Source organism: Montipora foliosa, chromosome 7 (genome assembly GCF_036669935.1).
Source record: "Montipora foliosa isolate CH-2021 chromosome 7, ASM3666993v2, whole genome shotgun sequence".
Classification (NCBI taxonomy): domain Eukaryota; kingdom Metazoa; phylum Cnidaria; class Anthozoa; order Scleractinia; family Acroporidae; genus Montipora; species Montipora foliosa.
In genome coordinates, this window is record NC_090875.1 from 36081189 (window position 1) to 36106856 (window position 25668).

Consider the following 25668-nt stretch of genomic DNA (forward strand, 5'->3'; position numbering starts at 1 on the left):
AAATGTCAAACATTACTCTCAAGCTTTGCATCTAAATAAAAAAAAATGTTTGGGATCCAATAATCAACAGCAGCCAATCATGCACTAAATTTGGCACGTAATATTTATAACTGGTAAAACTAACAGTGTGTATGAATCTGACTGGGCATGTGTAATATTTGTGAAATACATTGTACAGTACCGCTCAAAAGTAAGTTACCAGTCTCGTCTCGTTTCTCACGAGACTCTTGTTTCACAATAATACACTGCCGCCAACCGCATTTCCCATTACACTTTTAGAGTTACGTGCTCCGTTTTGGAGTGCAAGCTTCTTTGTGAACATGACACAGACAAGACACTCATCCCATGAGACTCTCTTCTCGCAAGAGGGTGGTAACTTTCTTTTGATTGGTACTGTAGGAGTCACAGCCACAAGGAAGCATCATTTATTTACCATGAAAAAAGATGACAAAACTACAAGAAACACATCAATATTGAATGAGACTCACAGCTCTCTAAGAAGAAGTACTGATCTCCAATCTCCTTTGCTTGTTTCAATTGCACGGATGCGATTGCTATTCAAACTTCTGCAAGTGAAATTAAGCAATACACCACTCAAAGTCAAGTTAACAGATGACAATATTTTTCTTGACATGCCTCGTATTACAAAAATATTAACCTCTTACTAACCTAGTGCAAGGGCCGTAACTGGGGAATATTGGCCCAAGGTCGTAGTCCGTACAAAAATGACTAAGGGCCAACAATCAGCAGTATGGTCCCAAACAAGTGAGGTTAGTAAGTTGTTTATTAAATATTACGGCATTGTTTCCTTGAGTGATTGCACTTTTCTCCGCTTGGTGAATCTTCGGGTATCATCGTCTTCCATCAGCAAACTTTGAACAGTAACCTTTGACATGTAAAACTTAATTCCTCTTGCTATAATTATTATTGTACTGTTATGACGAAAAAATTAAATTCTGCCTTTTTTAAAAACTTTTTGTTTCACTCAACTTAAATTTCTCAAGAGAGAGAAAAAAATAATGAGGAAATGGACCATTTCCATGGTAATGGTCCATACTGTAAACTTCCAACCAGAGTGCTCCATTTGGTGAGAGAATTGCTCTCCATATAATGAACTAATTTATCTGATCCATTTAAAATTTCTTTCACTTCCCATTCACAAAATTTTAAAAATAAGATTTGCTGTTGTTGTTCAACAGCAATGATTCGCAGTTGATTCATAGTTTTCAATGTTGGTTTCACAAAAAAAATTGGCCTATGAAAGCAAATGTGGCAAGACTGTTATAACTTTGTTTTGGTACCATTTGCACTGTGTACTTAATATCATTAGCAAATGCAGACAATGGAAATTAACTAATCCCTTAAAATTTGATTATGACAGGCTTGAATGCTACCCGCATAATTCTTTGAAGTTTTTCCCTTTAATGCTGTGGTTTGTCTCGGTAGTGTAGTGGATGAGTGTGTTTCCTCTTCGCCCATTGATCTGAGTTTGATATCATTCATTCAACTTTAGGAGGTGGTATGGCCCAGTGGTTGGGGTGCTGGGTTTGCATGCAGTTGCCTCGGGTTCAAATCTCATTCTATCTTCTGGTTTGGATTTGTTTCCAGTTGTCCCGGATTCAACTCCACCACGCTTTGTAATTAGGCAACTGATTGCCTCCTGCCAGTTGGGATTCTTAATCATGTTTCTGTCAAGTTTGAGTTGTTTCTTTCAGATGATTAAAAAGTGGGGTGCCTGTAAACTTTGTAGCTTGATAGCTAAGTGCACTTCCACTATAAACAAAGCATTTACATTTTTTGTGTTTTTGAGAGAAATCAGTGACATGCAGTGACATTGAAAGGAGCTGGGATGGCGCAGTGGTGAGAGCACTCGCCTTCCACCAGTATGACCCAGGTTCGATTTTTGGTAGTTGGGAGCGCAAAGACGATTTCTTGTTTTTTAATCACGTCCTGCTTATTGCTAAGCAGTACGTATATTATTGTAGAATCAACGCTCTCGTACCATCTCTCCGAGTATGTACTTCCAGAATTTAAGCTGTTTATGAGTTGGAGACTGCTATTTCAAAAAGTGGAAAGAGTTTGGCTTTTCATCTTCAAAAGTGGGGCAAGTATTGTAGACAAGGGCAATAACGTATTGCGGAAGTGTTCACAATCCTCGCGACCTCGTCGAAACGTGTTAACTTAATATTCTCAGTTTGTTGTTATCAGCTTAGGTAGCCTAAATGTAGTTTGTGCGTGTGTGTGTTATAGCTTAGTGTTGTCCTAATGTAGTCATTTGTTCTGTTATTACTAAACGTAAATAATAAAAACAAATAAAATACAAAAAAAAAAAAGGTTCGATTCCCAGATTCAACACCATATGTGGGTTGAGTTTGTAGGTTCCCTAATCTGCTCTGAGAGGTTTTTCTCTGGGCGCTCAGGTTTTCCCCTTTCCCCAAAAACCAACCTATCATTGATATGGACTGATTTCATTCTACTTGATTTCTGTACAGTCTCCTCAATATTATTAGTGTCCCACCGCTAAATACAGTTGACACATAAATGAAGTTGTTGATCATCAACATCATCTTCATCAAATTTCCAACCTCTCCTAACAGAGGAACAACCTTGCTGGACTGGCTAATTGTTTAGAAACTTAATCTTTGAAAATTAGGAACATTAATATTATTGTACACTGTAGGAATTACTGTTCCATTTACATGTAGTTATGTAAACATTTGACTCAATGGAACATGATCAAACTCATTTCTTAGAATGTAAATTACTGTAACAATGATTGAGTCCACCTCGTACGGTATGTAAATGTAATGCTTTTCTTTACAGTGGAAGTGCACTTTGTTATCAAGCTAGTTCACAGGCACCCCACTCTTAATAATCTGAAAGAAACAATTTTATTCAAACTTAACAGAAAGATTAAGAACCCCAACTGGCAGGAGGCAATCAGTTGGCTACTTACAAAGCGAGGTAGAGTTGAATCTGGGACAACCGGAAACAAATCCAAACCAGAGGTTAGAATGGGATTTGAACCCAGGACAACTGCATGCAAAACCAACACCTTAACCACTGGACCATACCACCTCCTTAAAAACCTTCTGATAAAACTTGAATTCACAAATGACCAGTTCTCAACCGGCTTGATAGCTCAGTTGGTAGAGTGAGTGCAGTGTACTGTAATTGCAATATTATGGGTTCAAATCCCATTCAAGCGTGGACTTTTTCATGCTTCCTTTGCAGCTACTTTGAGGTGCTCAACTAACTGCGATAATCTTTCCAACTTACGTTAAAATTTTGGAACATGATCACTAAGAAACTTACAGCTTTTGAAGATTTGAAACCCCAAAGAACCACACTGTGGACACTGATGTTAAATTGTTGTTATCAAGGTTCCTGGAGACAAAGAAACAAGTTAGAAGGAGAAACAACAAAAACAAGTGAAAAAGCAAGCAGTTCATTTCCTAATACCCTAAAACTAGTGTCATAGCTTTTGATCCCCTTATTCTCTTAGTAACTTGAAATAGACCATTTTCATGAATGGTGACTGGCACATTAATTAGAAAAGACCTACTGCCCTCATTTTGAAACAAATGTTCAAGACAGGAAAGGCTTATTAGCATTAAAACAGAAGAATAATTGATTTAGCTGCCACTATGAAAGAGGTCTATGCATGATTAAATGGATTGCTCACCTACATCAAATGTTAATATCCATCTACGTTTAAGCAGGAATAATATACCTGGCAACTTTTCTGTGTCATTTACCGGTAACCCCTCCTGAGAAGGCAACTTATAGCTTCTTCTCCTCAGTGGGAAACCCCTTTAAGGGCCCGATCTAACATTTGGAAGAGTTGTGAGGAATCCTAAGGGTGGTTTTGAAATTCTTAAGAAATCTCATCCCTCAATGATTGCTCTCTGTTTTAAATAACATCATAGATCTCTGGGGAAAAATACAATTATTTGCATGGAAATTACCCTACTTAGCAAAGGTTTCCTTGACTTCCTCTCTCCTAAGAAGGAAAGGACTTTTCTGCATGCATCTCAGGCATTATGCAAAGAGACATCATGCAACATCACCTCCATTCTTCAGGCGCTTAAATTTAACCTGGCTATAGCAGGTTTGAAACCAGTTAAGAGTTAAATTATTTGTGAAAAGTTCTGGATGACATCCATTCAGAGGTTTCCTTTCATTCTTACAAGAGTGCGGGAAGTCAAGGAAACCTCTGTCACACAGTTTGTTTTCCTCTGGGGGAAACTGATTCTCAAGCCAGATTAGGTGCAGGGCTCAAAAATTTAAAAAAAAAGTGATAATTTTGTGACTACATCAAAAAATTTAGTTGTAAAGCAGTTGGGCAAGAAATTGCATTGCCAGTGGTTAAACGAAAACAATATTTGTGTATAAAGAAACCGCTGAAAATGGCAAATGATTGTGCACATAAAATGGATTGCAGCTAAATTGTGCCCCATATCTTCAGATTGAAAGGAAATTCATGGCAAGAAAGAATACTTTCATTCCTTATTTATTTAGCAAAAGTGGCAAATGCTCACCGTATTATTTTGAAAGAACAAAGGTGAAAACTAGTCGCAAATTTACTACTTCTTCGCATATTTTAGTCGCAAGTGGAACCGTATTGGTTGCAATTTCAAGCCCTGAAGTGTGAAATTTATTTCATTCACCAGGCAAAAGACTCGCACCATATGAAGGAGAGTTGCTTAAGGATCTAGTAATATTTCAGCTGTACATGTAGGTTAACCTCTCCTCTCCATTTATCTTTGAAGTTTATGACAATAATTATTATCGTTTTGTTTTCATCTGGTGGTGGTTTTGTTTTCCAGTTTCTATTTTGCCACTTATCAAGTGAAATTCTGTAAGGAAACCCACCCTAAGTTTGAAAGCTTCAGATGTTTTGTATTCATACCTATGCACCATTCAAGAGATTCTGGCCACAGACCCCAACTTATACCAAAGGACAATAATCAAAATTCTCTTAAAACAGAATAAATTACTACTATAATGCACTTACAGTTCTTTCAAATTGCTCATCTGCCAAAAGGAAGAACGTGAAATAGAGCTGATTTTATTCTTGGAAAGTTTTCTGCAACAATAAAGAGATAATAATTTTGTCATTTCTTTATTTATTTTAGCAAAAGTGGCAGCAATGTGGCAACTGCTAACCCTCTTGTTTTGAACGAGCAAAGGTGAAAACAAATTTGTGACTTCTCCAGATATTTTGTCACAAAGGTATTCATGCATGGTCGCAATTTCAAGCCCTGCAGTAGACGTAAATTATGCATGGCAGTCAGAGACTGAATTATGTTTAACCATTTAAATACAATCGTTATGAGAAAACTTTATAAAACTTCATAAAGAATAAATACATGTATAATCATGAAATCATAAAGAATATCTGAACAAAGTAATATTGAGTCCAGTGAGTGATTAACCCTTTCCCTCTTAAGAGTGACTTAATCAACAGAACAAAACCACAAGCAGAACAAAAGCTTGCAGCAAAGTCTGTTAAATTTAGGGATAATGGTAGCCTCACAGCTATTCGTTGGCCAGGCATTGGAGCCATCTTCTGCCATGTTTTTGACTCTTAAAGGAGCCAGTGAAGATAAAAAGAGTAAAATCAAAAGGTAATTTAACCCTCAAATTGGCTAATCCCTATCACACAAAAACGTTGCTTCTCAGTGGTTTCAAAAAGCACTGACAGCCAAAAAAAAAAGCCTCGGCTACTTCACTCAGAGAAGTCACATACTCTTCCCCCAAAACTTACAGAAAAAAATAAGACAGATTCTTTCAAACCTAAGTTTTAAACCCATTTTGACAATGACAACATGAAGTTGTCAAAACATACATGGACCAGTAATCATCAATTTTGCTTTTAAAATGTGGTCTCTGGCAGCATTCTTTTTAAAATGGTATGCCATCCGACTTCCTAGAGAAATGGGCCATCAGACCCCTTGTTGATACAGTTGGTCACTACACTCAAACCAGTTGCCACCAACTTCAAGTTTTATTGAAACCTCTCTTTTCAAATTTCTGATCATTATGCAATGCCACAAGTCCCCCTTTCTAACACAGACTGCCTCAGCCCACCCCACCCCTCCAAAAAATCCCTTAATTCATTGACCCATTGTTCCCCGGGAGTGAGACTTAACAGATTTTACTCATCACCTGGGGGTGTCCCTGGGTGTTTGAGGTGTCAATAGGTTAAGGCCCCACGGTACCCCCATTGAGGAGTAAATTCATCTGGCATTAGACAGAGTAAAATCTATCAGTGGACACTGGGAGTAAAAGGGCAAATGGGGATGTAATTATTGAGTGAACATACTAGATGTTATTAACCCTTTAAGGCCCGAGGGGACCCCCATTGATGAGTAAAATCACCTCCTGTATGCAGAGTAAAATCTGTAAGTGACCAATAGGAGTAAAAGGTTTAAATGCTAAGAGCAAAGCATAAGTTTTGTCTCAAGAACACACTTTGCTGTGGGTGGGGGTTCTTTCACTGTTTTTGTTACTGAGAAGAACCGATTAATGAATACTGTACCCTAAGTATAGTCAGACATAGATTTGTTTTGGAATCCTATAAAAGTTGTTTTGATTCAAAAGCAAGCATTTCAGAGACCACAAGTCCATAGTTCACAAAGAGGATTTATTTAATCCCAACAAGAGGATTTCCACTCCAATTTTGGAAACAGCTCTAATCTTTATCAATGCAGATTTCTGGAATTTTGGGTTCACCTGGGTGCATAAGACCACCAAGATTTCAGAAGTTTTTGTTCAAGTCGAAACCAGAATATTTCTGGTGATTTTAAAAGTATCGAAACAGAGGAGATTTAAAATTCTCATCAAGGAACCTCATATAAAAATCTATAGCTTATAATTTTTACCTTTGTTGTTTATTTTTGACTTTACAAGTTTTTAACCAAGTTTGGTCAAATTTATTAGCCAATATAATAATCATTGTCATGGTTGAAATTTTTTCCTCATTCAATTAAATTTAAACCAGTTCAATTTTCATTTTCCTTTGTTTCAGGTTAAGATAATGAATATAAGTGAAGGAGAAATTAAAACTGAACTGGTTTGAAAATTTTCGAACCCAGAAAAAATTTGAAACACAACATAATCAACAATTATTTCATGAGCACGTGTTGGATATGAGATGGTAAATAGCCAGCTCGGCACTACACGCCTCATTGGCTATAACCAGTCTTCTATCCAAGAAGTGCAAAAGGAATAATACTTGTTTTATTAAATTCAATTCCTTAAGCTTCAAATGTTTGGAAGTACGAAATACGAGCGAAAAAAGCGAGAAAATCCGAGCAAACTTGATAAAGATACGATATTGTGCAATACCTGGTGGTCAGACAGATGCAGGTTCATCACAAAATTATTTCTTACCTTTTCACGTACTTCTAAACATCAGAATTGATCCAAACTTTCCACAAAAGGTTTTTTTTTTGTGCTTTATTCAGAGAGAAATTTTGCTTTCCGGCAAAAATACATGTAATTTTTAATTAGCTTAGCAACGCTTACTACAATCATAAGGGCAAACCAGGTATATGAGCTGATAACCGAGATTGAGTAAACCAATCAGAGCACGAGAAATGCATTAACCGAGGTTACGAATTTAATGACTATTATTCTTTTCTTGATAAGGCAGTGTCAGGCTATTAAAGCTGTAGACTAGAAAGGAAAATAAAACTACCTCCTCATCACATTCATTGTGGAAACCAAAAAAGATGCTGTAGTTTCATTACCATGAACTAAAATAATATTGGTATTAAGCATGGAAGGTATTTTGTCATGCAAGGTTAAGGATGGTAACAGGCATGGATTCAAATTAAGAAAACACATAATGTTGTCAACAAAATAATAACCAAGTATTTAATATGCATGGTCGGACATCCTGTGTATGTCACTGCACGCATTCTTGTTTGGTTGTCGAGAATATTATACATGTGAGCTAAAAGTCAGAGTAATTTAGTACTGTTATTGAAATCTACATGTATTTTGGCCTAAAAAAATACACGCAAAAATACAGCGATAATTATAAGTATGCTTCTGAAATTTAAGTGTCAGTTTCAAAAAGAAGGTAAATGAAGAACTTACAATGCAGTAACAGTCTTGAGACTCTTCAAGGGAACATCCACAGCCCTGATCAAATTTTTTGTTAGATCTCTGAATAAAGTAAAGGGAATAAAGACATTTAACACATTATTTTTTTACCACAATAGTCAACCATTTTACAGTCATGTGCTTATATATAGTTACCTGGCCTATGAATGAAAGTGAGGCTGGAGTTGACCTTGTTTAGATAGAATCCTCACTACTTTTCTTATGTAAATTCCCCCTAAATTAGCATGAGAACATCATCATTAACATAAGAAAAGCAGGGAATCTCTATCATCACAAGGTCAACTCCTGCCACACTTTCATTTAATGGCCAGTTAACTAAGCACATAAATGCAATAAGGTATATTGCTTGTAATCTCGCAATCTGATTGGCTAATAATTTTTATATCATTTTTATCATAATTTTATTATTGTTTTGTTGTAAATTATGTATTAATTTATTTGCAACTGAAAAGCCCATGATTATTGGGAGTTGCAAATAAAGTATGTCTGTATGTATTTAAAGGCCAGGTAACTAAGCACACAACTGGAAAGAGGTCTATTTGCCATTGTCTATAAGATTCTGGACAATGCTGCTTGCATCAACTGTCTCTTAATTGTGACCTTGCAAGTACAACATTTTGACCACTGTGATAATAAATATTATCCTTGGTAAGAGCACAGACAACGCTGAACCACATTCCATTTGTTAAATTTAAAGCAATTTTTTAAAAATCATTTAGCGATTTATGAGGACAAATACCAGGTAAAGACAATTTCAAATTATTAAACAACAGTATGTACAGTATGTACAGACAGGAAGTCAAATGAAATGTTTTATGATAGAGAAAAACTCAAACACCTGCCACTTTTTGAACTTTGATTTCCTTCTATTGTTTCTTTCCTTTGTAAGCTTGCATGTAGGGTGGCAAAATAAAAATTGAGTTGAATTGAACAACCACAGAAAAACCTCTTGGACAAGAATAGTGAACCAAGAAACTCAAGCCACATATGATGTTGAATCTGGGAAACCAACCTGGGCCACATTGGTGTTCAAAAGGTGAGTGCTCTCACCATTGTGCCAAGCATGTACTCCTATGAGTTATGTAGTTTTCAATCCAACATAGTTTCACGCTACTCTGGCTTAAAACAAAATTTATGCAACTTTAAGAGTTATGATAAATAACCTAATGTTTTGACACCCGTGCTTTGTGTCTTCTTCTCCATCACCCCTGAGGAAGACACTAGGCAGTAGCGTAGCATGGCAATCCTTTCCAGTGTGGTGCCTCTTACCAGTGGGTTCGGGCAAGAAGATGAATGACATTTTTCAGACTAATTTAAACCTATAAAGTTAATAATTATTCAAAAAAGAGCAGAATGAAGAACATTAATTTCATTGTTAAAGAAGAAATGAAAACTGTATTATTTTTTTGCTCTCGACTAGCACTTACAAGTATCCAGAAGGAAACAATCTTTTAAAGAGAGAACCAGTTTTGCTCTAATGAAAAAGTTCTGACCATTGAAAATCAACACTCACGAATAACTGACTGATAAAGGAATTTTTTTCCCCTGATAATTATTAGTTATTTCCAAAGGTGATTTATCAATTAAATATCCTCTATCATTCATGCCTGAGTATTACCACCACCAAAAAGATTTTTACCTTTGATAAAGCTAATTACGAAATGTGTAGATAGTGCTTTGTTTAATAAAACTAGTGAAAAGGATTTGTGCCGTGATAACAAAAAGTATTATTTTATGAATCAAGTTAGCCACTTTTACACTCAGATATATTTTTACTTATTATTATCAGTTTGCCAGCTGTTTAATGATTTCAAAGTTTTCACAAACTACTGGTAATATAATAATATTATTGCTGTGGTTCAAAATTTTTCCTAGTTTACATTTTTTTAAAACAGTTTCAGATTATGATAATGAACATTACACAAAGAAAAATGAAATTGAAATGGCTATGGTTTGAAAATTTTAGAATTAAAAAAAAAATTTTGAGCCACATTTCAAAATTGATGAATTATTGTGCGCACATCCCTAGAAAATTATTGAGAATCTTTTGAGCAGATGCCACATGGTTTATTGTCGTAATACTTTTATTATGAGTTAAGGCAAAATAATTCCTGTTCATGTTTTACAACCAAGTTTGATTCAAAATATTGTTGTGTCTGAAATTACAACTCAAACTAGCAGCTACAGTACCTGTACCACGTATGTTGGTTCAGGCAGTGAAAAATTGCCTAAAATACCAATATTTTGGAAGTTTAAAATTATTTCAACCTTTTCAGTAAATTGAGTTGTAATTTTTAAACAAAGGGAATACATGTACATGTACATTGTATGTTATAAGACAAGGTTGACACACTTTAACACAGTCTGCAACACATTACATGACTTTGTATACTTCATAGAGTCCTTTCATGGGAAAACAAGAGGCCAAAAAATTAACCTCCCAACTGTATGGCTTCATACGTGTACATGTACAAGTAGCTCTGTGAGTTGGTACAGTGTATCTAGAGCATTAATTGCATCCGCATCACAGTGGACATGGGTTTGAATCCTGCTGAAGCTCCCTGGTCTATTAGACAATTGCTTACTTTGTTCAGTTAAGAGGAGAATCACTTCTCCATTTCAATGGCCCATTTCCGAGTTGCTGCATGCCTCAGTTTCAAAGCGAGTCCTGGTGCACAACCATTCAAATGGAAATGAGTTGCGTATTCTTATGCAAATCAAACTCATTTCCCTTACAATAGTTGAGCACCAAGACTCACTTCGAAACCGAGACAAACAGCAACTCGGAAATGGCCCATTACCTTACATTTTCATTGGTCCCAGTATTTTAATGAATACTAATTTAAAATACATTGGATTTTTCTCAGATTCCAAGCATTCAAGCTAAATGACAATGTGCAATATTTCTACTTTACATTTACATGTACATTGTTTTAGACTAATATTCTTTGAGCATGAAAGTAAAGGTCTCAAAAAGAATTAATTCACAATACTCAACAGGCACTTTTTAGACCTAAATATGTAATGCTGTTGTAAAGGGTGGATGCTTATCTTGAACACAGGAAATCGTAAGATTATAGCCTGTCAGGTGAGCATCATGAAACGCAGATGAAAATAAGAGATAAGCATTTTATTAAATAAACCATCCTGGGCTTAAGAAAATCTTCTACATAAGCTACTTACAATTTTCGTAAGGAGGTTAACTGGCTCAAGGCTGCAACTGGAATGGACAGAAGTTTATTTCTGCTAAGCTTCCTAATAAGAGACAACCACACATAAAAACAAAGTCAGTTACAAATAAATTATTAAAAACTGATTTGTTTTGGAGACAATTAAAGAACAGACACACAAGTACAACAGAGCAAGTAAATTCATGCATTTCAAATTCAGTAAAAACAAGCTAGCGTGCTTTACATGTGTAAATATTCTTTCTAAGCATGCTGATGACATGAATGAACTTGACCTGTGTTCCTTGTTTTGTCAAAACTAGGTTGTCATTGTTATGAAAACTAGTACATTGTCATTGTTATAAAGCAATAATATTCTTACTTCAAATAAATTAATTATCTTAGCTGTGCATTTATCAAGTTTTGATAAACTCTGCAAGTTTGGAGAGGATTCAAGGAGCTTGAATAGCTAAACTTTTGCCTTTTTGTCAGGCTCTCTAATCTCAATAACACGTTTACATACTGTATTATACACAATACAAAGCCTGATATGCGCATGATATACAGTCATATATCTTTGAGTAGAGAAAGCCTTATCATAAGGAACAAAATGCTACATGTAATTATTCCTTGAACCAATTTAAAAATGTAAAATGTATTGAAAGAGCCTTGATGCCAGAAAAGCTGATAATTATGACAAACTATGTTTTCCAGAACCTGGGCATACTCTTAAATCAAGTTGCAAATGTGCTGCAAGGGGATATTTTGATTGATTTTCACAAAAGTACACAATTTCATTCATTCATTCATTCGCAAGGATTAATACGAAACTCGTGGGAGCAGTTTTCTATCTGTGATCAGAGTGATTAGAACAAATGCAAATTTAAATATCCCACCACCTTGTGTGTCTTTGAAACTGTATACACAGATAATGTGTTGAATTCTGTTGCAGTGAATCGAGTTTCTTCACTTCAGAATTCGGGAATACAGAATATTTACCCAGGAAGCCCCACTCACCTGGAGATGATTTTAAGGGAGGCCTGCGAGATTATGTCCAGGTTTGACCCTAATTAGATGAATGCGAATTTCAATAAGCGTCACGGAGTGTCTCCTTGCTCTTCTCGCCAACTTGAACATCACTCGTGTCTCAAAATACATCCCTCAAATGCTGCTCTTTGAGTAAAGATTAACTGCTGCATTTACCCAAAGCTTAAAATAACGCTATAAACCTTTATTCTTACCTTGTTGTTGAAAATAGGTAGCAAATGCTTAGACTTGAAGGGACACTTCGTGTTGGATGTCAAAATTGGGCATGCATCTAATTAGGGTCAAACCTGGACATAAGTGAGGCCTGAATCCGGATGGAATTGGAATTGGAATGAAGAGGGAAGAAAAACTGGAGGGACCCAAAGAAAGAGAAAACTAACAACAAACTCAACCCTAGTATGGCATAGCATCCATGAACTGAACTGAGAGTGCTATCCCTGTTGCCCCATCCCTTTTACATTGTACATGAACCAACTTTTATCAGAGTGATGGACACCTGCCTCCTACCCTTCCATGGAAGGGGCTCATGGCGGCCATCACTCAGAGCAAACCCAGGCAACACTAGAACCTCCTGGGCGCCATTTCTCGAAAGTCCCGAAAACTTTTCAGGCTCGAAAAGCCACTTGTGAAACTGCCAACCACTTATTTTGGAAAGCCAATCTTTTAACTTGCTTTTAAGGTAACAAAAACAAAAACAAAACTTGGGATTTGACGACTTAAATCCTCTCCGTTAGCACTTGGGATACAGAGAGAATTGTGACACCCGAAAAATGGCCTGTCAAGTTTCGGGACTTTAAGAAACAGGCCCCTAGATATTATTCTGGCATCCAATCTCCACTTTGTGAATGTTACATGTAACTGACAACCTCAACATTAACACTCACTTGACTTTAATTATTTCAAAAAAATACCTTTTCATTGCTAAATATGACATCTACATGTATGACTTTGCTCTTATAAGGCATAACTTATTTGAAGAAATTGAACTTACAAAGACTGGACAGACGTCAGGTTGGCAAAGGCATTTGGTTCAATGGTTGAAATACGATTGCTGTTCAGGAACCTAATAATCACAAAAGCCATGAAATAAATTAATTTACATTCGTTTTGTTTTCAAGGGTGCATAATTATAATGACATTCAAAGGTTTTGTTACATTTTACACAAGCAGTAAGGTTCCTTATTAGGAGGTTCCTTCCTTATGAAGTGTTGGGAATGCTGTGGTTTTGACCATCTCCCTTTCTCACTCCTAAATGTATCATTCCACTTTTTAATAGTACAGCTGTATCTGTGTAACAGAGGTTTGCCAGGAGATGCGAGTACAATGTGATCTACAGCTGCCTACAACAGTCAACACCCAGTTGTTGAAACAATGAATTATTAGAGCTGTCCACCAGATAAAATAAGTCATAGCTAAACCAAATGCACAAAGGATCCAGTGGATAGTAGGGTCATTATTAATCTTATTGTTACCATCCTCAGCATAATTATTCCCACTGGGTATATGCACTCAACTTGAATTAGGATGATAAAACGATCATTCAAATCAGTACTTACAGATATTGCAAAGACATTCTTTTTGTCACATTTTGTGAAGGAATAACCGAGATCTTGTTGCGATGCCTACAGGAAAAGCAGCCCAAAAAACAACCTCAGTAACTCATAAACAACCCTTCATCTTTCCAAGGGTGAGCACTCAAGATGCCAAGCTTTTTAAAAGTGCGCTTTTACATTGGAATGCACGGAATTTATCCGTTCATTTTCTTTGAAGGTTCCACAAGTGCTAAATCCAACTGTAGAGAATTATTGACAGAGATCAACCAAAAAATCTTCTGAAAAAGATGGCACATGCCAGGAGTTATAGAGTACATTGTACCAACAGATTTTCAGAGCATAATGCAACAAAAACCAAACTAAAGCAGTACAATGCAAAGGAGAAGACAGTACATGTACCATGACTTGTATCATCCAGTTGTTATAATTATATTCGTGCCATGGTAGTAATAATATTGTTCTTATAAATTTGCCTGAGTTTTCTGAGTGATTTCAAGGGGTTTCCAAAAAACAAATTACAAGTTCTTTTGCCATTATAATGGCTTCTTCAAATGCTGAAGCAAAACTGAGGGAAAGGCGCGACAAAAATTATAAGCGAGAATTACTAATTTTCTTTTAACGGAAAGCACCCCACATCCTTCTTACAGCAAACACAAAGTTCATGTTCAGTTTGATTCCACAAAAACAACTTCATTTCTCAAAAGTCTTCCTACAATCTTTAGAATCATACATTTAAGTTACTTACAAAGTTAAACGAACCAGAGATGAAGGCAAAGCCTGCCAAGGTGGTGCTTCCTTAAGCTGATTTTCATGAAGGAATCTGAGAAGGAAAATACAAATAATTATTATGTGTTCTAGTTGAGTTTATAAATACTGGTAATGATATTATTTTACATGTAAACTCTTGGCATTTTGTCACTTCCTTAACTTTATCTTAAGTTTATCTTCTCTTTGATTCTGCACTTCAAACTTGTCAAGAATTAAACAACTTTGTAACATGTATTGTAACTTAAAACAGTCCACCCAATCATGCATGTTCACAAAGAGTGAGCATGTTTTATAGTCCTTAATTTGCACACCACTGTATGAAGTGAAGTGTATATTTCATGAGGGTACAGTACATGTAGCATTTAATAGCCACAAGCTAATGAGCTTGCGGCCCTCAATCAGACCAGACCACAACACCCAGAACTCTGTGCCCTGCCCTTTGCAAAAAGTGCACTCCCATGTATAAAACATACATGTAGTTACACTGTACTTTTCTTTCCTTGCCGTGCATGCACTGAAACTGCATAAAACTAGTCCAAGTAGCTAACAATGCATTGGGTTACATGTTCATGTACACTGTACACTGTAGTTGTAATATCTACCTTTGAACCATCTGTTTGCTCTATAACTTGATATGCATTCTAACACACATGTAACTCTACCAATATGTGTGCTCTGATTGGTCAATTATGCAAGGGTTTCATTCAAAGCTGGTCAGCATCGGTATACTGCCATCTGTTTGTCAGAAATTTGCCTCTAACCTCTGGCTACTCTGTCTTGATTTTCACTCAAAACCTTGTAAAAGATGAGAGTGACTGCTGTTTACATCGATTAGCCCAGGTATCCATTTCAAAAGTTATTGAAACCCCTGATTATGCATTTCCCATTTGTGCCTGGATACACAATACCAATAACAGTTGATATGTCCAGCTCCATTGTTCACAAAATGTGCATGCTTTCCACAAACTAATAATCTCTGGGGTTTTCTTTGGTTTCAAATTGTTTAAAAGAATGCTAACCTTGCAGCATGCAACCTTGGAGTTATGGATGCCCTTGGGAGGTCTGCTAAGCATCTATGACTCATTGACAATGCTTTTACGATGGATGATTACCATTTCCTAAGTACGCAGATCAATACACAAAACAACATTGTTTACTGAAAAAACTTACAGCTCCTGGAGGTTTGAAAGTCTTGACAGTTTTGGCAAGTCCAACGTCGTCAGTTCATTCGAACTTAAATCTCTACAATTGAGAAAAAGAAGACTTAGTAACAAAAGATTACATGTACAAATGTGTTCACTTTTCCAGCATTAACTTACAAGTATCAAGGACTACAATTCGAATGAACCTCCACAATGCTTGTATGAATACTCCAAGAATATTTTGCTTTTCTTTAGCTTTTACTACTCTCATGGTGGGCAAACGTTCAAATTTTAAACCCTTTCTGTCCTTCTGTTCTGAGAGTAAGATTTACTGTCGAACGCCAAACCATTTTACATGTCAGTGGGGAAGGGGGGGTGGGGGGTGCTTCAGGGATAAATGGGGTAACAACATAATTATGTAGAGGAGCTTTCCTTTGTCAGAACTGGCCAGCCAGACCCGTCAATTTGCAAAGAAAATGCAACAATTGAAGGAACACTTACAAGTACATGATAATCCCTCGTATTCTTCCGGAGGAGTGTACATTTGTATATCATCCTCAAAGAGTGTTAATTTGAAGGTGTTGTAGAGTTAGTCCTTCCGAATGCCTGGTCTAGCCAGTCAGTTCTACCAAATGGAAAGTGCCCTAGGTCCACTAAAAAACCTGTTCCCTTTAACCATAGTTAATCAAGAGATTGGTCATGAAACCTTAAAACCTCCAAAAGCGAGAACAGTGTTGTGGCAATTGATGTTGAATTGACCGTGACCCTGCACAATCTCTTGTTTTCACTTTGCATGGGTTTGCATATTAGTTGCCCCTAATTTAATCGAAGGATTTGGTTGGTTATCTTCCCGAAAAAGGTGTGTTTTGCGCATGGTCAAGGCCAAAAATACAGACAAAAACATGAAATAAAGGAACTTGTCAAGTTTCATAACCATCTCCATGCATTGACTATGCTTAAACCCTTACAATCCAGAGAATGAGGATTACAGACTGATTTTACTCTGTCTAACCCCAGATGATTTTACTCATCAATGGGGTCGCTTCAGAGACAAATGGGTTAACAATGACCAGAATTGGTTCACGCTAACTCTATCAAATAAAATTTACCTGTAACTACGGGCATACAATATTTCTCCAAAATGTTCAGTCTCATGAATTTACAAATAGATTCAGAAAGCTAGAGTTTGTTTATACCTATCCTCACTTCTTGTTCAGAATGTTTGTTAGCAATCAAGTTCATATATTGAAATTCTCTTTGAGCACCAAAAACAACTTTAATTTTGCAGATATTAAAAAAACTCAAAGCATTGACAGAAAAGTTGCTAGCACTTTTACAACAATATATCAACCACTAAACAACAAATGACAGATAATTATACAATCTCATCCTCACAAAAGATCAAGTTCACCCACAATACAAACCACTCTGCAAAAGTCATGCAATGATGTAATACAAACATAAGAATGAATTAGTAATCGAGTAAAACCATCCATAGCTGCTACTTCTCAGAATCAAGAGTTCATTACGCTTCTCGTGGTTTCCAAGTTTTCATTCTGTACATGCACCAAAAACGTAAATTACCCACAACGTACTGTAGCACTTGCTTAGTTAGAATCCAACGGTCCAATAGCTTAATAAATGTCATGTCCCATATCATTAATTTTGTCAAGCAACATCAACTGTAGTGTACATCAATGTACAGTACATCAATACTCTTCTTGATGACCTATTTTTGACAATCTTGAGGCCAAGAAACATCTTTGAATGATGAATCACAAACAAGAGAATCCACTCAAACAAATGAGAGTTCCAAAGTACTATGATGAAGGCACAAATACAGAAATATTTGAAAGGAACATTCATCATCACTTCCAAAGCAGTACCATTAAGCCTAGTTATCAGGTTGACCAACTTGGATTGGTTCAACAAATTTCTGTACACAAACACATTGAATTTTCTTCATTTTCTGGTTGAAAGTACATCTGTTGTGGATTTAATTATAAGTTAAGCCATACTGGATAGTCTGAATGCAAAAATGGCCACCAGTAAATTAATTCCTTTATCTTTGGGAAAATTAGTTATTTGCATGATTTGCCTAAATAATGTAGCTAAAATCCTTTTAATTTTACACGTGGTCACAAATCTATCAGAGTTAATTAGCACAAAGATGCATGTACAGGAATAATTTATTGGTGCCCATTTTTGGGAAGAAACTTGCATGGGTGACCTTTAATTTGGCAATATGCCCAAACATTTTAGGTTTGATTTCAATCCAAATCGTTTCAGTCAGGCTTGGAGGTTTTGTTTTTCTCTCCAGCTTCTCTGTTTTTTTTTTTGCTCATCAAAATGAACGTCAGCCTGTTGAGGCCATATGCCATGTAAATGAGCGTCCCTTGTGAAAGAAAGTGTTTTTCTTGTTTTTGATTGTCTTGTGTACAAGACAAAGGAGAAAAAAGACAAGACAAGACAAAGGAGAAAAACAAAAAGTAGCAAAATTGGTATACATGTAATTTGACAATTTAGGTGTTAGAATTTCTGAGAGAAGTCACATTTTTCTAACTCTTCAGGTCAACAAAAATTAAGGTTTTGAGAAAGTCAAGAATTCGCACTTGTACATGAGCTTATTTTTCACTTGAAATAATTTCCATCTGTTTTTGAAAGTATCATCAATGATAGCTGCACCTATTATTGTTTTCTTAAACACACTATTACAGTATTTTCTTCTGACAATGGTATTCTGTTGATTTTAAACCTGACAGCGAGACCGTGGATTTTCCTCTGGCTGACGCAAACTGGGGTTGCTTTACAGTAGGTCTGAATGGGTTAAGACTCAATAATTATTGTTAGAATCTGAAAAAACCTTCAAATGGCTCATGAATGTTTCTAAAAGCATTTTTTAATTTTTTATCTACAGTATGCTCACCTTGTTATTAGGCTTAATTACTTGCAATGGACATACATGTACACTCTCAAACCCATCATGCCTGATGACACAGTGGGTATTGCACTTCAAGCGCAGTGCTCACAGAAAGACTACGTACTTTTTTCAGTGACTTCAGTTTGCCTTGCATTAGGAGTAAAATTCAAAATGAAAATAACAAAATGATTGTGTTTGCTTTGAATGAAGAGATGTATCAAGGAGCAACAAAAATTTGAGTTTCGGTACACTCTGACGGTCTACTTTTCGCAGATCTGTCCTTTCCTACAGGACAGAGCGGTTTAAAGCATTTTTTGATCAGCATTAGGGTTAAATATACCATAACTATGAGGACATCTTTGGTCTAACTAAGCCACGATTAGCACTAACAGGCTTTGAGGAACTTAGTCCAGTTCGTTTAAATTGCTTCCCTTTTTGGTTCTCTTGCAAAGATTAATTTCCTCTTTCTTGTTACTGGTTTTATGGAAGCACACTCCCAATGATTCTTTCTGTTGAAAGGTAAATTTAAATCCAGTGAGAATCACTGGCTCAGACTTTTCAAAACTTTCACGGTTACTGCAAGTGGTACACGTATATTAAAGAGAAGGGCTGCTATATAATAAGTACATCTCTAAAACCCAAGGTCATCGCCTTTAACGTAATCGATAAACTTGGTTATTGCCTAAAGTGATTTGCTGGGTCAAATTTGGAATTACAGTAGCATTCTGAGCCAAAGAGCCTTTGATCTGTCTTTGATCCTCCCAGTGTTGTACTGTTGTTGCAAACAACAAAACATCATGGTTGACAAGTACAAAATGTATCAATATGCATGGGGGGAAGTGCTACAAATATATATTGGACATACACTTAGCAATACACTGTTTTCCAGTGTTCATTTTGTTCGTTTTCCAAACACTGCATAAACCTTTCAATCCCAAAATGTTTAAAGAGTGCACATGGGTAACACTTGATAAATGAATTTTATAAACATAGTGATTTTCATTAGGTGTAGCTCAGTGTAATGCCCAACTCAGTAGCGAGCAAAAAAGTCAATGCAAGACCTATATAGGTGATTCCAAACTACATGTACGATATGTGGTTCAAGAGAAAAAACAAAAATCCTAAATAAATTGGTGACGGAGTAAATAATGAGGTGCTTAGGTTTGCAAGTCAAGCTTCCACTGAGTAACCTCAAACAAATTGTTTTGGAACAAAGACATTTTCTGTCAAAGAAATCATTACTAAAAGTAGTAATGAAGTCAAAAAAATCTTGCATAACATTATTCTAATGTGCACATCGTAGCTTGTATTTTGTAAATCTATAAAACTGAGACAGGAAACTTCCAAACACCAGAATTCACTAATGTTGTCAACAACCTTGTAATAAACCAGTTGCACCTCATTTAAAAGCCTAATTAGTCATACCGAACTTCTGTTAAAAACAGCACATTTCACATACTTCACTTAGAGTTTGGAAAGTATATTAACCATAGAGAAAGCAAACTTAATTTCTTGTTATTCCACTTTAAAATTTTGGATAACCTTTTGGGAAATTTTCCAGATGAGCACACCCAAAAACCTAATCCATGCGTACCATTCATATACCAATCTAAGCATGTGCCTTTTTTTGGTAAAAACCAATTTTCTCCAGTGGCATGAATTAAGAAGTCCTCCAACTACACGTACATGTAAAGGTCATTGTTCTTTACTTGTAGTGTTTAGTTTTGTGTTGAAACCAAAGGATTTTACACTTGAAAAACTTGTAAACAGCTCAGCTAAAACATACCAAGACGAAAAACCTGATTAGTGTATTAGGAACGACAAGAAATCAAATGCGTGATTTCCAACAAAAAGACCTCAAGGGTATGAAATGGACCTCTGTTACACAGTGGATACTGTCTGACGCTTTCTTCCGCAAGTGAAATCAAGTCATGAAACTCTTTAGCTAGCCCAGGGAGATATCAATATTCAAATAGAAGCAATGCTCTAGCTAAGGAAAGAAACTGCCGAAAGGTGGCCAGTTTGTTCCAGCTATTGCCAATGTTTCACTGAAATTTTAAATTACTTTTTATACAAGATATTTTTCCAACACTGGCACGCTTACGATGCAAAGGATTATTAGAAAAGCTTATTAAAGGATCGGATCTTGATCCACCCAAAATGTTGGAGCTAAGAATGCCATTTTTGCACACACTAATAGAATGGAAATAGAATATTCATTACCAAAGGAGAAAAGAACTATTTAATGGAGACAAAATTGATTGAAATTCTAGAAACCAAAATGGTTCCATCTAAATGAGTGTGATATTAACAAACAATCTGTCAACTTTTAGGAAACAGCATTTCAAAGATGTGTGACACATCATCTGGGGCAAATATCAAGCTAACTAGTTTGAAAGGACAATACCAGATGAACTGTTGATAAAAGGGTTTCTTTAAAAATTTCAAGTACATACAATTCCTTTTACTTGGGGGATAAAAGCCTTCATCACGTCAAATCTTATTTCTTAATCAAAACAAGACGATCAAACACAATATACAACGAGAAAACAACACGGTTTGGTTGTCTGCTTTTTATGAAATTCTTAATTAAGGAAAGCAAGTCTAATTAATGCTCTTCTGAGCTCAAAAAATACTCTTACAAGAATTTCCACCACACCGTTTCATCATAAATCAATAAAATTTCCTGTCCATTCGTTTCTGAGTGTTGCGGATTAATTAAGAACAGCTGGATTTAAAATTCCAGTCTACGAAGTATAAAATTTCCAAAATCCCATAAAAATATGATAAGTCATTTTCTTTGAAGCGCGCGCACACAAAGTTATCTTAATTATTTTTTCCCGAAATAAAGCTTAAAAAAGTAAATTGGGAAACAGCTAGAAATTACTATTGTTCAGAATAATTCACAAAACCACTCCCTTTTAAGTAAAAAGCGTAGTTCGAAAATGCTCAGGACTCACCAATTCAACAGTAGGGGGTAAACTGCTTGGAGATGAATTAGCATATGTTGTGTTGGTTGCCTCCGGCAAAAAAACACATTTCCCTTCGTCATAATTGATAAATCCTTTACCATGATAATCAATTGAAGTTACAAGTTTCGACAAGATATACGAGTTACCAACTTCAGCATCTCGTAAATCCAAGTCTAATAAATTGCCATATCGAAATCTATTATGACAATAACAGGATGCGTGTAAAGTCATACCTTGTTGCGAAACTTAAGCTCATATTTACTACATTAAAAATTCTTTTGAAAAAGCATTTTCATTGAATACAACAGCAGGGGATTTGGCCATTGAAGACTACATGCCAGCTAGTAATCAACACAAGCCTTAGGATGGCAATTCAAACTTACGAAATGCGAAATGCTACGCTAAAAGCAATCACAAAATTTGTTCAACTTTTTCTGTACTTCCAGTGTAATGAACACAAAGAAAAGAACAATTAAGATTCACTGAATAACATCCTTACCCTAAACAAAAACAATGCCGAGCACAAAATACAAAGAGCTAATTTCATAAATTTGTTTGAAGCGAAATAATTGTGTTCTTGTCCGCTCTTGACACCTATTTTATGAAAGGCAGCAAATTTAACTGATCCGTGAAGTATAGAAGAATAATCTGCGAAATAAAAAATGATACTATCTGAAAAAGAAACAACAGATTCTCTCCAAGACAACAAACTTCCTTTTTGCTGACTTTTTAAACCGCAAATGCTAGAAAGTCTTTCTTGCTGCTGTATGGACAACACACGTTGCGTTAAAGTGGGTCAACAGTTTGCAAAATCAAAGCTATGAAGACCCAAAAGAAATAGAGACACGTCGCTAAAAGGCTACAGGGATACAACCAAAACCTTAACGTAAGCTATGTTGTGAGAGAACAGGACAGGATATGCATAATTTGCTAGTGATGTCCTTATGTCAATACCACGACAAATGCAAACAATAGTAAAATGATTTCTCTTTCCCTGTTGTACTTCTAAAATAAACTCTTTCGAGAGCGCGAAACCGTAATTTATTTTACACCCAGAGAAATATCGAATTCACAGTTTATTAAGGATCTGGTTATTTGTTTAACCAAGAAATGATTACTGCGAAGAGAACTCTTTCACTTGACTAAATTATCGGTAGAAACGGCGAATCGTGAGCAAAAGCTTAAGGGACTTGTTTACCCACGCTGTGGAAAAATGCACTTTGCGCTGGCAATGAAATCACAAATCAAGTTTGTCAAAGAAAGATCATCTCTTTCCTAATTCAGCTTACTTTTATCATTTCTGAAAGAAAACGTCGAATTTAACGATGTGACATCTGCACATAACGTGACCTTTCAAAATTTCGTGCCGAGCTTAAGCTTATGTCTAGTCATTGTTGAGCTAAATCTCTCCTTTAACGCGTTATGCACAATCGAGTCCATGAAGCTAACTGTCAAAGGCGCATAACATCATTACATACATTTGAGTAACAATGCTGTACAAAAGCGGCAAGCACCCTTTTATACAGTTTTCACACCAAGACATTGCTTGTTGATGAAGTTGTAAGGTGACACCAGCTAGTACAACCAAATTTCAAAAACTGCCATTCGTAAGCATTCATCTTTAAGATAAAGGATTCGCCGAAATATCTTATCAAAAACCGATAAACACGAGATTTCTACAAGGACAGTTCGTTAGGACCGACTTGGGGCACCTTAAAAACTTCGAAAACTGAACAAACAGAAACACTGACACGACACGGCAACCGTGGATCGACGATCAAGCTGAAGCAATGGCGATACTCACAGAGATGTTGTAGTCTGAGGAATCCCCTCTGGTATTGTTTTAAGACCACGATTTTCGCAGTCCACTTTCGTTCCAGAACAACTGCAGGGCTTTGCTAAAGCACATACTTGACCGCTTGGATCTTGACAGAGTGCTGCTCCGAATAAAGCCAAACATATCCCAACCAATGCATTAGCAATATAAACGAACGCCATGTTTTATCCCAGCACAAACACATAACCTGGAAAGCGTTCCTTCAAATTGACACAATCAGCGGGAACGAATTCCCAACGACATCCACCCTGAATTGAAGGCTTTCTTCCCTTGCCGGGATCTCTGTGTTTAGAAATGACTCTTCACGCAAAGTTCTTCATCAACCTCGCTTGAAATTCAATGCCAATTTCGCGACATGAAACTGACCACCCACGAACGTCAGAGCAACAATTGCGCGCCGTCTAATTGGTCAGCTGTCACGAAACGTCGAAGAAAATAACAAGGCGTTGAAGCGCGGGATAACCCAAACAAAATTTGCTCTATTCCGCTCCGATTCATCCACGAGGTTCGGGTTTCAGGATTCCCTAGCGAGAAGTGACTGACAGGTCAATAATTGATATGAAATGAGTCGTACAGAACAAGCCAATGAATTGAATGCGCAGATGGTAATTTCTATTTCTTGAGCAAACAGCTGCGATGGCCTTCACACGCAATTGGAGCACGCGCGAAGATCAACAAGATAAAAAATGTCTTCTAATACGTCAAACTTCTCACTTTAAGTTTTACGTGTATTGGCCCTTTTGGATGCTCTTCACAGAGCTAGTCAATACCTGCCATGCAATGGAATTGTAAGCACTGTTTTCCGGCACGTAATAATTCACAAATGAGATTTCACAAAGAACTTCACGTAATTACAGACCCATCTATCAAATGTACCGCCTGCGGTTCACTTGAATAAACAAATTCCTTTTACGCAAGGCAGACAGAGTAAAAGCCATAAATCAAGTTTAAGATCCGAGAGCATGGGGACAAAAGCATGCAATGGTTCTCGATTGATTAATTATCACCGTCTATGTGCTATAATATTTAGGTCTTGTTTTATTGCACAGAAGAGTACTCTGTCAGGACCCCTCGCTTCATTAAATAAGAAGATAAAATTGGTTTTTATAAATGACCATCGATAATTTAGGTGAAGATCTTGATATAAATCAATTCAAGGTCATTGGATGCTATCAAGAAGCCTTTATCCTTGAAAAAATATTAAGTAATAGTTCCGCCCTCGATGTCATCTTTAATTTTTAACGATCTCGGTTTATTTTTATCCTTTGCTTTCTTCATGAGCTTGAAGTAAAAAAAAACTGCTAGCAAAATGACAATTTTGGAGTATTTCGTCGAGGACGTTCATTAAATGGCGTGGGAAATTGTTCGTAGACTTTTCTAGTTCTCTCGGAGGGCATTTAATTTACACGTTTAAAACACGTGAAAGGCAAATGATTTGCAGCACTCCTTCAACCCAGAGTAGGTGTCTTCAAAGTTTTCAACAAGAGTGTAATTGACTTGATAGCTTTGATACGAATCGCCATGTTGAAACGGAATTGTAATCATGATTTGGATATCCGATAAATTTTGTTTGGTCCAACAACATCTGATCAAAGCCGCAAATCTTATGGATTGGTAGCTCCGAAATCAGGACACTAGTGTGTACCAAGAAAGCAACTGAATGTATAAAGTCATCAGCAGGCTTGTACAGATGTACGCACACCATGTCACCAGCTCCAACAAAAGGGAGACATGGGAATTTAGTGGATTTTTCATGTATATTCGTTGAATCCACAACAAATATTGGAACAGTAGCAACTTCGGCCATTTCAAATGACATTGTTTTAATTCTTTCGCAAAAGAATGGATTGGTAATGGAAAAATTCTGCCAATGGCATCTCCGATGCCCTGTCGTCTTTTCGACCTCCATTCTGACGGATAAGAATAAACTGATGTGGCTGATGGGCTGATGACGAAGGAGAAGTCGCAAATAAACCTCGAACAATATCGATAAAACATATATTGATACTCAGTGGTGTGACTTATGTTTCGAGGGTTTTGGTCGTTTCTGTGAATTGTATTTACCAGTTACCATATTTCTTGTTGTGTTGTGAAAACAAATGGGTTCGTTGAGTTTGGAGAGTACC

General features: G+C 36.4%; 1 protein-coding gene across 1 annotated transcript in view; it reads right to left on the reverse strand.

Moving 5' to 3' along the window:
* The window catches only part of LOC138009448 (leucine-rich repeats and immunoglobulin-like domains protein 1), a 41951-nt gene extending 17849 nt beyond the window's left edge, over positions 1–24102 (reverse strand). Inside the window, exons 1-10 of the mRNA XM_068856465.1 lie at positions 23510–24102; positions 15842–15913; positions 14649–14723; positions 13907–13972; positions 13342–13413; positions 11320–11391; positions 8110–8178; positions 5018–5089; positions 3316–3387; positions 489–566 (exon numbers count right to left, since the gene is read on the reverse strand). Coding sequence (XP_068712566.1) covers positions 489–566; positions 3316–3387; positions 5018–5089; positions 8110–8178; positions 11320–11391; positions 13342–13413; positions 13907–13972; positions 14649–14723; positions 15842–15913; positions 23510–23703 — 842 coding nt within the window. The 5' untranslated portion in view covers positions 23704–24102. The remainder of the gene's footprint in view (positions 1–488; positions 567–3315; positions 3388–5017; positions 5090–8109; positions 8179–11319; positions 11392–13341; positions 13414–13906; positions 13973–14648; positions 14724–15841; positions 15914–23509) is intronic.
* Between the last annotated feature and the right edge of the window lie 1566 nt (positions 24103–25668).